Source organism: Myotis daubentonii, chromosome 18 (assembly GCF_963259705.1).
Source record: "Myotis daubentonii chromosome 18, mMyoDau2.1, whole genome shotgun sequence".
NCBI lineage: Eukaryota > Metazoa > Chordata > Mammalia > Chiroptera > Vespertilionidae > Myotis > Myotis daubentonii.
In genome coordinates, this window is record NC_081857.1 from 6,380,809 (window position 1) to 6,394,237 (window position 13,429).

The window sequence follows — 13,429 nt, forward strand, 5'->3', positions numbered from 1 at the left end:
TCCGGACAAATGTTTTATTTTATTTTTATTATTACTATTTTTAATTCTCACCTGAGGATATGTTTTCTTATTGACTTTAGAGAGAGAGGAAGACAGAGAAACATTAATGTGGGAAAGAAACATCACTCAGTTGCCTCCCATACGTGCCCCGACAGGGGATCAAACCTGCTACTTAGGTATGCCCCCTGACCAGGAATCAAACCCGCAACCTTTTGGTGTATGGGAAGATGCTCCAATCAACTGGCCACCCGGCCAGGACCGGGCAATTGTTTTAAATGCTTTGTCTTTTGTAAATTACTGACAACACACACACACACACACACACACGAATATGGCTTTAGGAAGATCAGAAAAGGGGATGAGATTTACAAAAAAGGAGCCATTGAGAATGTTGGGATAGAGCGCCAGAGAAGAGAGGGCCGTGAGGAGGAAGGCAGAGTTGGGTGGATAAATCAAAAGAATGTTCCTAGGTTAAAGCAGACAGTTGTTTAACATTACCTTCTGATTTAACCGATGTTACAAGAAAGGATTGAAGAGGTAAAAAAAAATAACTTTCCAGAAGCCTCTGGGGGCTTTGCCAAGATAGCACGAGAAAGCAGGGGTGAGGGACAACTGCTGGAAGCCAAGGAGACAAGAAGACAACCTGGAAGTCAGGGCTGGAGTGGAAATGAGAGCAGGGTGGGAGGGCCAGGCGGTGGCAGGCACAGCTTTTCTCTGGTGCCCGATGTGGATGAGGCAGAGGTTTGGCAGTTGGAAGAGAGAGGAAGTCACTGTAGAGTGCTGAGAAAAAGGTTTGCTGGGTTCAGAGATCAAACGCCAGCTTTGAGAGTCAGTTCTGTCTCCCAGGGAAATGCTGCTTTTGCCACTTCTGTTGCTCGCGGTTCTCATCCCAGGTGGTGACAACGAGCCAGGTAAGAGCAGCTCTGGCCTCTCCCAGCATGGGGGTCAGGGTCTGGGTAAAAGCATGCTGTCCATGTCCATATTGTACGTGTCTGGGCCATCTGTCCCCAGCCTTTTCTTCTGTTCTGGGGTTGGGGATGGAGCCCGAGGCCCTGGCACAGGCAAATGTCTCAGGCATTTTGTTGTTCAGACTCTGGGTTCTTTTTCTCTGGACCTTTCTAGTTTTCATTTCCCCTCTTCCCCCCCACCCTGGCCATTTCCTCCTGCTTTCCTCTTTTTTTCTTCACTTTTCTTATCCTTTTACTACCCACAGCTTTCCAGGGGCCAACCACTTTCCACCTCAACCAGATATCGTCCTTTGCCAACAGCACCTGGGCACAAAACCAGGGCTCCGGCTGGCTGGGCGATTTGCAGATTCATGGCTGGGACAGCGAGTCGGGCACTGCCATTTTCCTGAAGCCTTGGTCCAAGGGCAACTTGAGTGACGAGGAGGTGACTGAGCTGGTGGAGATCTTCCGAGTCTATTTGATCGGATTCCTCCGGGTCATACAGGATCACGTCAGTGAATTCCAGCTGACATGTGAGTGCCGTCCTCTGGAGAGATTATCAGTGATTTCTCTCTCTCTCTTGTTTAGGCACCACACCCCTGGGTCTTTCTCTCCTTCTCCCCAGTTTATCCAACTTCTCTAGACTTGTATTCCACTGGACTCCATATCTCCACAAACTATTGCAGCTCCTTCCTGTTTCCCGCACCCTTGTCTGATAATGATCCCCCTTTGGAACCATCATCTGGTTTGTTTTTGTTTAACTTTTGTTCTCTTGAACCCCACGCAAGAAGCCCTCATCTTGTCTACTCTGTGCCTGAGAACACTAACGTGTGAGTTCCTTCTTTCTTCAATCCATCCCCTCAAGCATTTCCTTCCTGCTGGATCCCTCCTCTCAATGTAATGCTCCCATTCCTTCTGGAATGTTGTGCCCTGACTTCACCACCCTGTTCCTCACAGTTCCCCTCTCTCCCCTCCCTCCCGTATGTCATTACAACATCCCTTCTCCACTGCTTGTGACATGTGTACTTCTCCCCTATGCTCTTCCTTCTGAAAAGTCTATGAATACAGTCAGACTCCACTTAATAACAGGGATAGGTTCTGAGAAATGTGTTAGGTCAGTGGTCGGCAAACTCATTAGTCAACAGAGCCAAATATCAACAGTACAATGATTGAAATTTCTTTTGAGAGCCAAATTTTTTAAACTTAAACTATATAGGTAGGTACATTGTTATTAACTTAACTAGAGGCCCAGTGCACAAAAATTTGTGCACTTGGGGGGAAGGGAGGGTCTCTGAGCCCAGCCTGTGCCCTCTCGCAGTCTGGGACCCCTCGGGAGATAACGACCTGCTGGCTTAGGCCTGCTCCCGGGTGGCAGAGGGCGGGCCCAATCCCTAGGTGCAGCCCCTGGTTGGACTCAGAGCAGGGCCGATTGGGGAGTTGGGGCGATGCCCCTGTCATGCACAGAGCAGGGCGGATTGGGAGGTTGCAATGCCACCCTCAGTCACGCTCAGGGTAGGGACGATTGGGGGGTGGGGCACTGCCCCCTGTCACACTCAAGGCAGGGTCGATGGGCAGGTTGCGGCGCCACCCCCTGTCATACACAGAGCAGGGCCCATCAGGGGGTTGGAGAGCTCCCCCCTGTCACGCAAAGAGCAGGGCCGATCAGGGGGTTGGGGCACCGCCACTGTCACACTCAGGGCAGGGCTGATGGGGAGGTTATGGCTCTACCCCGTCACACACAGAGCAGGGCCCATGGGGGGAGAGGGCGTTGGGGTGCCGCACCCTGTCACACACAGAGCTGCAGGGCAATCAGGGGGTTGGGGAGCTCCCCCCTATCAGGCACAGAGCAGGGCTGATCAGGGGGTTGGGGTGCCTTCCCCTGTCATGAACAGAGAAGGGCCGATAGGGAGGTTGTGGCCCCGCTCCCTCTCACACACAGAGCCGCAGGGCGATCAGGGGGTTTGGGGGATGACCCCTGTCACGCTGTTCCCGGTGCCGGGGCGCCTCGTGGCTCCGCTGATCACGATGCTGGGAGGCATATTACCCTTTTACTATATAGGATAGAGGCCTGGTGCATGGGTGGGGGACGGCTGGTTTGCCCTGAAGGGTGTCCCGGATCAGGGTGGGGGTCCCCACTTGGGTGCCTGGCCAGCCTGGGTGAGGGGTTGATGGCTGTTTGCAGTTGGTCACACACCCTTCAGGGTAGGGGTCCCCACTGGGGTGCCTGGCCAGTCAGGGTGAGGGGCTGAGGGTTGTTTCCAGGCTGGCGGGTGACTGAAGCTCCCAACCACTCCTTTTTTTCTTTTTTCTTTTTTTATTCTGGGCCAGCCTTAGCTCTGAGGCTTGGCTCCAGCTCTTAGGCCTCCACTGCTGAAAGCAGGTTTCTGGCCTTTGTTTACCTTCTGTATTTGAAACAATGTTGCGATCCTGCTGGCTGAAGCCTGCCAACTAAAGCAGGTTTCTGGGGTTTTGTTTAGCTTCTATATTTGTCACATAGTTGCTTAGAGCTGCAGCTCAGAGGCCGGCAGCAGCAGGCAGGGAACGTTGGAGTCCTCCGTCACTAAAGCAAGCACACCTCATGTTCGCTTTAAGCTGCCTGGCTGCTGGCCGCCATCTTGGCTGGCAGTTAATTTGCATATTGCCCTGATTAGCCAATGGGAAGGGTAGTGGCTGTACGCTAATTACCATGTTTCTCTTTTATTAGATAGGATTAGGGTACTCCTAAACTGGCCTTTGCTAAAAACATCCTCAATCTGACTGAGGTACATTCGCTGAGATTGACCCCTTCCAACTCTCCCATCCACACTCCTCTTTTATACTTGTTTCGTCTACCTCCTTTCGTTCATCCTCTCTTTATGTCCAAACTATCTCAACATACCTTTCTCAATCCTCGACACTACATCTTCTTTCACTCCACAACATTCCCTAAAATTAACTTAATAAACTTTACTTAAAGTTTTAAGTCAACTTCGCACTCTACGTGCACGCCCGCACGTGGTATTTTGTGGAAGAACCACACTCAAGGGGCCAAAGAGCCGCATGTGGCTCGCGAGCCACGGTTTGCCGACCACTGTGTTAGGTTCTTAACAATGCCTAGGTCCTGACAATTTCATTCTTGTGCAAACATCATAGACTCCATTCACACAAACCTAGATGGGATAGCCCACCACACACCTCGGCTATATGGTATATGCTGCTGTCTCTAGGCTACAATTCTGTACACCACATTACTGTACAGAAAACATGAGATTAAACCAAGCACTAGAGAAAATGATGCAATCAAGAGATGCAGTAAACCTGAGACATATGATGCTGTTGCTGGTATAACATGGCATACTGTTATAGCAGACTTCTTTTTCTTATAAGGAGAAAAAGCACACTCTAAAATAACAATCCCTAGTATAATAAATACAGGAACCAGTAACATTTATTATTATGTACTGTACATATTTACAGTACTATACTTTTACAGAAATGGCAACACATTTTGTGTAAAACACATGAGTAATGCATTGTGCTAGGATGGTATGATGGCTCTGGTGTCACTAGGCAATAGGAAATTTTCAGCTCCATTATAGTCTTACTAGTGGCCTGGTGCAACAAAATTCGTGCACGGGGTGGTGGGGGTGTATGTCCTTCAGCCCAGCCTGCACCCTCTCGCAATCTGGTAACGCTGGCTCCTAACCGCTCACCTGCCTGCCTGATTGCCCCTAACCACTCTGCCTGCCAGCCTGCTCGCCCCCAACTGCCCCTCATCCCCTGCTGGCCTGATTGCCCCCAACTGCTCCCCCCCCGCTGTCCTGCTCATTCCCAACTGCCCCCCCCCACCTGATCATCCCCAACTGCCCTCCCCTCCTGTCCTGATTGCCCCTAACCACCTCTGCCTCAGCCTCGCCACCATGGCTTTGTCCGGAAGGTCTCTTGGTCTAATTAGCATATTACCCTTTTATTAGTATAGATGGGACCACCCTCATATATGTGGTTCGTGGTTGGCTGGAAAGTGGTTATGCTGCATATGACTGCCCTGAATTGGTTGTTGGCTCATCATCTTACACCTCGGACCTTTCTCCCCACCCATATGAAATACTCTAGGCCCTTTCTCCATCCCTTTCCTTCTTGTTGGCTTTTAAATGGATTTTCCTCTGTTTTTCTCCTCTCCAGATCCCTTTGAGATCCAGGGCACAGCAGGCTGCGAGCTGCGAGCCGGGGAGGCCACAGTCAGCTTCCTGCGGGGAGCGCTAGGGGGAGTGGACTTCATGAGCCTCCAGAATGGGACGTGTGTGCCTGCTGCGGAGGCCGGCAGCCGCGCCCAGTGGTTCTGCACACTTTACACGCAGTACCAAGGCATCTCTGACATCATCGGGAATCTCCTCTATCACACCTGCCCCCGGTATCTCTGGAGCGTCCTGGAAGCAGGGAAGGCAGAGCTGCAACGGCAAGGTTAGTTCTCTCTCTCCAGGTTCCCTCTTGCATGTCCCACCACCACTCTACCTGCCAGTAGGAGGTAGGAGACAGGGGCTTACTCAGTAAATTATTTGGTTTCCTGAAGAGCAGAAGGGGTTGCTCTCTGAACCGGTGGGTTTTGGAGTCCCTATGTTCTAGATGAGAGTCATCATCTGACACTGTCCCTGCTCCTTCCTGCCCCAGTGAAGCCCGAGGCCTGGCTGTCCAGTGGCCCCCCTCCTGGCCCTGGCCGTCTGCTGCTGGTGTGCCATGTCTCAGGATTCTACCCCAAACCTGTGTGGGTGAGGTGGATGCGGGGGCAGCAGGAGCAGCCGGGCGCTCAGCAAGGGGACGTCCTGCCCAATGCTGACGGGACGTGGTCTCTCCGAGTGACCCTGGACGTGGCGGCTGGGGAGGCAGCCGGCCTGACCTGTCGAGTGAGGCACAGCAGCCTCAGAGGCCAGGACATCGTCCTCTACTGGGGTGAGAACTAGGGCCCCGCAGGGAGGGGATGGTCCTCAAACACAGAGGGAAAGGCTGGCAAAGTGGTGAGATTTAATGAGTGAGAGAGAGAGAGCGCGCGCAAGAGGGTTGGGGGGGGGGGGGGAGGAAAACAGAGAGAGAGAGAGGCCTGTGGCAGTGGTTTTCAACTGGTGTGCCATGGCAATTTGTAAAACATGCAACACCTGGCCATATAGTCAGGGGCTGTGACTTCTTTTCCCAGACTGTTAAAAAGAAAATGACCACAGCTACCCTGGCTGGCATAGTTCAGAGGTTAGAGCGTCTGCCCATGCACTGAAGGGTCACAGGTTTGATTCCTGGTCAAGGGCATATACCCGGGTTGCAGGTTTGTCTCAGGCCCCCTCTCTTCCTCCCACTCCCCAGTTGGGGCAGGTGCAGGAGGCAACCGATCTATGTGTCTCTCTCACATCATTGTTTCTCTCTCCTCCTCCCTCCCTTCCACTTTCTTTAAAAATCAATGGAAAAAATATCCTCAGGTGAGGATTAATTTTAAAAAAAGTGACAATAGCCAACACAACAATAGATGTCTAGTGTGAATGAATGAAAATTATACCTATTTTTTGGGGGGTCAGATTGGCAAAAATATATATTTTGGGGGTGCTGCATAATTTTAGTCATTAGTTTCTGTGTGCCATGAGATGAAAAAGATAGATAGAGAATTCTTGACCCAGGGTGTAAAATAGGTAAGAATGATGGACCTATATAGTATTGGGTACAGTGGGGCAAGAAGATGAGATGGAAGATAGATATGGGCACATTTTGTCAGAAAATATGAGAGAGGGAGTTGTACATGTCCACATATTAGAAGCAGGGGAATGTCGGTGACCCTCAGGCAGCAAAGGGAGGGCTGGCGAATCGGAGGATGGGTTTGGAAGTGACATCTTTGTATATCTCCCATTGCCAGGAAATTCTACCTCCCTCACTGTGATATTGTTGGCAGTGATACTGCCCACCTTGATTCTTTTGATATGTCTTGCTTTATGGTTTTGGAGGCGCTGGTAAGTATTTTTTTAAAAAAATCTTTCTTTTATGTCACCCTCCCACTCTTTCATACCAATTTTATCTACACTAATAAAAGACAAAGATGCTAATTGACCGTACCTTCGCCACGCCCATCAGCCAATCAGAAGAGTATGCAAATTAACTCAACAAAGATGCCCATTAAATTTGCATACTGCCGGTGGGGTGGGACAGTGCGAGCCGCCATCTGGGCCTCCGGTGTGCTACCTAGGGCAGTGCGAGCCACCGCCTGCCCCACTGCCATTCGGGCCTCCCGTGGATAACCCAGCAGGTGGTTATCCCCCGAGGGGTCCCAGACTGTGAGAGGGCACAGGCTGGGCTGAGGGACCCCCTCTCCTCCGAGTGCACAATTTTTTGTGCACCAGGCCTCTAGTCTACTTATATTACGTTAGCCTCAATCTTTCCACAAGACTTTTTGCACTTTCTCCCAAATTCCCATCTATTTTAATGTAAATCTATTTTTTTAATTGTGGTAAAATATACATGACACAAAACTTATTATCTTAGTTACTTTTAAATGCATAGTTTAGTAATAGTAATTACACTCCCATTTTTGTGTTACCAATCTCTAGAACTCTTTTTCATCTAGAAAAACTAAAACTTTACACCATTTGAACATCTTGGTATCTCCTGGCCCTCTAGACCCAGACACCCAACTTTCTACTTTTTTTGTCTACATAAATTTGACTACTTTAGACACCTCATATAAGAGGAATCATGAATATTGGTCTTTTTATGACTGGCTTATTTCATTTAGCATAATGTACTCATGATTCATCCGGGTTGTAGCATGTATCAGAATTTCTTTCCTTTTTAGGGAAGGCTGAATAATATTCCACTGCATTTTTATAACATGTTTGTTTATCCATTCAATGGACACTTGGGTTGATTCTACCTCTTGGCTATTGCGTATAATGCTGCTATGAAATAGGTGTGGAAATATCTCATATATAGAGCTAAAATCGCTTGTGTTCTTAACAGGTCATATCAGAATATCCCATAAGATGTTATCATGTCTTCCTGTACCCATTTGGACTAAGGACCCAGAAGACAAGAAGCTCAAGTTGTCAGCCCAGGAGTCAATCTCATCATCTTTAATCAAAGAATTGTCATATTTGATCAACTCAGAGTTCCCATAGGTTGTGAGATATATCATAATTTATACACTAACAGAAAAATCATTAAGAACTCTGAATTTATTATATGATAATATCAATAGTAGGCTATATCCAGGTTTAATAAATGTGAGATGTGAGAAAGGATGTATCTTGGAATAAATAAAATAAAGTACAGATGATCCTCGACTTACATTTTGTTTTTGTTTTTTACTTTCTAGTGGAGGAAGCAATAAACAGTTAGTAGAAATAGTACTTGAATTTTCCTTTTTTTTTTTTCCTGAGCTAGTAATATGTGTATGATATTCTCTTTTGACCTGGGGCAGTGGCAGTGAGCCTAGCTCCCAGTCAGCCACCAGATCAGGAGGATAAACAACCAATACTCCACAATGTGTTTATTGTGCTACCCGTGGTCAGCAAACTGCAGCTCTCGAGCCATATGCAGCTCATTGGCCCCTTGAGTGTTGCTCTTCCTAAGCCTTAGGACTACCCTAATGAAGTTAATAACAATGTACCTACCTATATAGTTTAAGTTTAAAAAATGTGGCTCTCAAAAGAAATTTCAATCGTACTGTTGCTATTTGGCTCTGTTGACTAATGAGTTTGCCGACCACTGTCAGCAGCCAGATGATTGTGCCCACGGGTAGGCATATGTACGTGTTATGAGTATGTTTAAGGTAGGCGAGGCTAAGTTATGATATTCAGTAGGTTATTTGTATTAAATCTCCATTTGTTATTTTTAGTTGGTATTCTAGATTTTCCTCTTATTCATATAATGTTCTCCTTGTTTCTGCCCTTGAACCCCTCTGGAGAAAACCACGTATGTCCACACTATCACTAGAGTTTACCCACCGAGATTCATCAGATTAGGACCCTGCTTCTCATTTTTCAGTGAGGAGGAATGAGAGGTAGGAGGTGTGAGGGATGGTGGTGCAAGAGGCTGTTAAATGGTCAGGTAAAAATCAAGAGGGCTTTTCTTGCCTTCAGGGACTTGGAGATCTGTAGGATATCAATTCACTTTGATCTTTGATTTACATTTACATTTATTCCTTTTTTTGCTTATTACATAGTTTTCTCGAAACACCATTAAAACAATCCAAATTCATTTGATTAAAACAGCAGCAGGAGGGAAGGGGAGAGAACTTGAGTATCTTTTTTATAGAGCTTAAAAAAGGAAGTCAGAGCAAGCAGAACTTGAGGAGTAGTTAGGCATACTGAAAGCAGTTCCCCCACATGGAAATTTTAGGACAATATTGACTTCAGGATTTGGAAAGGGTAAAAAAAAGGATGAAAATACAGTTTCCTCCTCTCTGGATTAGAATAGCTGATTACTTCTCCAGAATGCATTAAACTCCACCCCATCTGATAGAGTAGGTATGGTGTTGTAGGCTTGACTGCGCCCTCAGCTACAATCTAGGGCCTGAATTGATGTGTTTCTTGGAGTGTGGACTGTGAGTTACCACCAGCAGTAGTGCCTATGAGTTTGTTAGAAAATGAAATTTTCAGGCCTCTTTCTAGGCCTATTAAATTAAAAAATGCAAAAATAGAAACTAGAAATCTGTGTTTCAACAAGCTTTCTGATTATTCTGATATACATTTAAGTTTGAGAACCTCTGTTCTAAAGATTTCTCAACTTTTGTACTATTGACACTTTTGGGCCAGATAATTCTTCGTTATGGAGGGTTGTCCTGTACACACCAGGATTCTTAGTAATATTTCTACTGTCTAGATGCCAGCAGCACTTTCCCAGTTTTTACAACCAAATATATATTCAGATACTGCCAAATGTCCCTTAGGGGGAAAGTTTGACCCCAGATGAGAGCAGGTTTAGTTGAAATAGTTGGTGTATAGTGTGTGTGTATGTGACCTAATTTGGTCCAATCCAAATGAAGCGTACAGATTATATTCGGTGGTTGAGAAAGGAAGGGTTCCTTCTTTGTCTGGATGATATGCCACCATCAAAGTTCAGAATTGCAACAGAATTTTGTTCCATAGAAAAAGCTGACTCAGAAATAAAGTTCACAAATAAACCAGCATAATGAATTGACAAAGTCAAAAATCAAGTCAAACTGTACCTGGAGACTGACCTACCTCTGGATATTTTAGTTATGTAAACCTAAGTTTCATTTTTCCTTTTAAACCAATTGAGTTGGAACTTTAAATTGCTTGACAATACTGGTATTTCTTTGCCATCTGATGTCTTCATCTTGCAATAGTCTTCATATTTTTCTCTGTTTTCTTTGCTTTTATTATTTTCCCTACCTCCCCCAAATCATCATCTCTCAAAGGTGGTTTCTTGAACTTATGATTTTCCTTTATATGTCCTCACCTTGGAGAACCTTAATTTACCCATGATTTTAACTATGACCTCTGGATGAATGACTTTTAGAAATAGAGTTTCAATCTGAAAATACAAGGGCTTTTCAACTTCTTTATGTGTGTGTGTGAGAGTGTGTGTGCATGTGTATGTGTTCCTGTGATTTTTTTTGCTAATATCTAAAATATTTAGACGTTGCTCCCAGTATCCATGTTAAATTAATTTTGTAAGTTTAATATTTTATCTGTAGATCTTCGTGGATTTTCTATGTATACTTTCATGTCATCTCTAACTATGAAAAATTCAGTTATGTGTTGGCAGTTCTTTCTGAGATGGGGTAAATTTCACAGCTAATTAACAAATAAATAAATATACCTTTATTCAAATTATGTAGTTCCTATTGTGTCATCTATGGTAAGTGGTGTTGTTTTTTCAAGAATTTGTCCAAATTTTTCCAATGTCCACTTTTGTCGGCTCTGTGCATATTTTCTTATTATCATGCTAATGTCTGTAGGGTTCATAGTTATGTCCCTTTTATAAGATCTTGGAACTTTGTTCTCTCTCTCTTTCTCTCTTGTTCTTTCTCTTCTAATTTTTGACAGGCACTTGATATTTTTAAAAGAATTTTTATTAGTTAGAGAGAGAGACAGAGGAAGGGAGAAGGAGGGAGGGGGAGAGAGAGAAAGAGAGAGAGAGAGAGAGAGAGAGAGAGAGAGAGAGAGAGAGAGAGAGACATTCATGTGAGACAGAAACATTCATTGGTTGCCTCCTGTATGTGCCCCAAATGGGGATTGAACCTGCAACCTGGATATGTGCCCTTACTGGGAATCGAACCCATGACCCTTTGGTGCACAGGATCATTCTCCAATCAATTGAGCTACACTGGCCAGGGTGGCATTTAATAATTTTATACAATTTTCAATAATTAACTCTTGACTTTGATAGTTTCTTCTGTAACGATATTATTATTGCCAGTTGTTATTTATTTAAATTAAATTTGTTTTAATTTACATCGGTTAATAAAATTATATAGGTTTCAAGTGTTCAATTCTATAATGCATTATCTATATATTGCATGGTGTGCTCACCACTCAAAATCAAATCTTCTATCACCAGATATTTCAATTCCTTTACCCTTTACTATCATCACCCCATTTCCCCTCTGGTGACCAACATACTATTGTCTGTGTTTATGAGTTTTTCTTTGCTTGTTTTCCTCGTTTATTTATTTGTTGCTTTCAAAGGAGTTCTTTATGTATTTTGGATTTTGACTCCTTGTTGGAGTTGTTTGCAAATATCTTTTCCCATTCGATTGGTTTTCTTTTTGTTTTATTGCCAGTTTCTTTCATTGTACAGAAGCTTTTTAGTTTGATGTAGTCCCATTCATATATTTTTGCGTTTACTTCCCTTGCTTTTGGGGTCAAATGTATAAAACCCACTCTACGTGTAGTACCTATGTTTTTTTCTATATAATTTATTGTTTCTGGTCTTATATTTAAGTCTTTGGTGTTTTTTTTAAAATCTATTTTGAGTTTATTTTTGTATATCTGAGAACTAAAAGTAATCTAGTTTCATTTTTTGCATGTGGCTTTCCAATTTTCCCAGCACCATTTATTGAGGAGGCCTTTTTTTTTCTTTATTGTACGTTTTGACTCCCTTTTGCCCATATACATATGGGTTTATTTTTGGGCTCTCAATTTCATTCCATTGATCTGTGTGTTTGTTTTTCTGCCAATACCATGCTGTTTTGATTATTGTTATTTTGTAGTATAATTTGAACTTAGAGAGTGTGATACCTATGGTTTTGTTCTTTATTTCCTCAGGATTGCTTTGACTCTTTGAAGTCTTTTGAATTTTTTTCTTTTTTAAAAAATATATTTTTATTGATTTCAGAGAGGAAGGGAGAGGGAGAGAGAGATAGAAACATCAATGATGAGAGAATATCATTGATCAGCTGCCTCCTGTACACCCCACACTGGGGATCAAGCCCGCAACCTGGGCAGGTACCCTGATGAGGAATTGAACCATGACCTCCTGGTTCATAGGCAGAAGCACAACCACTGAGCCACAACAGTCAGGCTGTGATTTCTTACAAAGGTGGTGAATTTTTGTTCTATTTCTTAAAAAAAAAATACCATTGGGTCGGTTGGTGTGGCTCAGTGGTTGTGTGTAGACCTATGAACTAGGAAGGAGATCACAGTTGGATTGCCGGTCAGGACACATGCCTGGTTGTAGGCTCGATCCCCAGTAGGGTTGTGCAGGAAGCAGCAGATCAATGATTCTCTCATCAATGATGTATCTATCTCCCTTGCCCTCTCCCTTCCTCTCTGAAATCAATAAAAAAATAAAACAATTAAAAAAAATAAACATCAATGATAAGAAAATTTTTGCACGCCCTCTCCTGGGCATCGAGCCTGCAACCCAGGCATGTGCCCTGACCAGGAATCAAACTGTGACCTTCTGGTTCATAGGTCAACGCTCAACCACTGAGGCATGCCAGGCAGGCTGTCCATTTTTTAATAGAATTTCTTTTAACCATCATTGTCTTTTAATTAGTCTATTTAATTCCAGTGCTGTTACTGCTGTATTTGAGTTTAAATCGATAATATTATTATTGCTTTCCTCTTTTTATATATCTTTTATATTGTGTTTTCTCTCTGACTTTCTGTCTGCTTGTTAGATTAAGTATTTTTAATTATACCATTTTACCATTTTTTAGTGCAATGGTTTCTTGGCCTTTTACTACTTTTTTATTGGTTATCCTGGAAACATTTACATTCATCCTAAGCTTATTAAATTGTAATGCAAAGTAGTATTTACCACTTCCTGCTAGTGCAATGATTCTAGAAGGCTTTGTCAAAAATAATGTCAATGTAGTTATTCTAAAATGGAGCTAGACCTGCCATCCCAGAGGAACTGCCTTGCATATCTTATGGCTCAAACCTTGGAATGTTAAAACATGGCAAAATTACTTTTGGGCTAGGCCTGAAGCAATATTGTTTTAAAAAGAACTTTTTGCAGGAACAAGAAGAAAGCAGACATTATGACTAAAGAACTGATGGCTT

At 44.2% G+C, this 13,429-nt stretch overlaps 1 protein-coding gene across 2 annotated transcripts; it reads left to right on the forward strand.

Annotated features, from left to right (window-relative positions):
- The first annotated feature begins 625 nt into the window (after nt 1-625).
- On the forward strand, nt 626-8,227 carry LOC132220921 (T-cell surface glycoprotein CD1b-2-like). Of its 2 annotated transcripts, XM_059674627.1 has the most exons (6): nt 630-911; nt 1,214-1,480; nt 5,109-5,387; nt 5,595-5,873; nt 6,817-6,910; nt 7,914-8,227. In XM_059674627.1, the coding sequence occupies exons 1-6, from the start codon at nt 851-853 to the stop codon at nt 7,933-7,935; spliced, it is 1,002 nt and encodes a 333-aa protein (XP_059530610.1). In that variant the 5' UTR covers nt 630-850; the 3' UTR covers nt 7,936-8,227. The 2 variants fall into 2 exon arrangements, with proteins under 2 accessions (XP_059530611.1, XP_059530610.1); XM_059674628.1 differs by lacking the exon at nt 1,214-1,480 and having other exon boundaries at nt 626-911.
- Nucleotides 8,228-13,429: the final 5,202 nt, after the last annotated feature.

Bases quoted from the DNA above. Each gene is read 5' to 3' on its own strand.
- LOC132220921 (XM_059674627.1), top strand. From the start codon at position 851: ATGCTGCTTTTGCCACTTCTGTTGCTCGCGGTTCTCATCCCAGGTGGT. The intron at 912-1,213 runs GTAAGAGCAGCT...TACTACCCACAG, and splicing joins AGGTGGTGACAACGAGCCAG to CTTTCCAGGGGCCAACCACT. The intron at 5,874-6,816 runs GTGAGAACTAGG...TCCCATTGCCAG, and splicing joins GGACATCGTCCTCTACTGGG to GAAATTCTACCTCCCTCACT.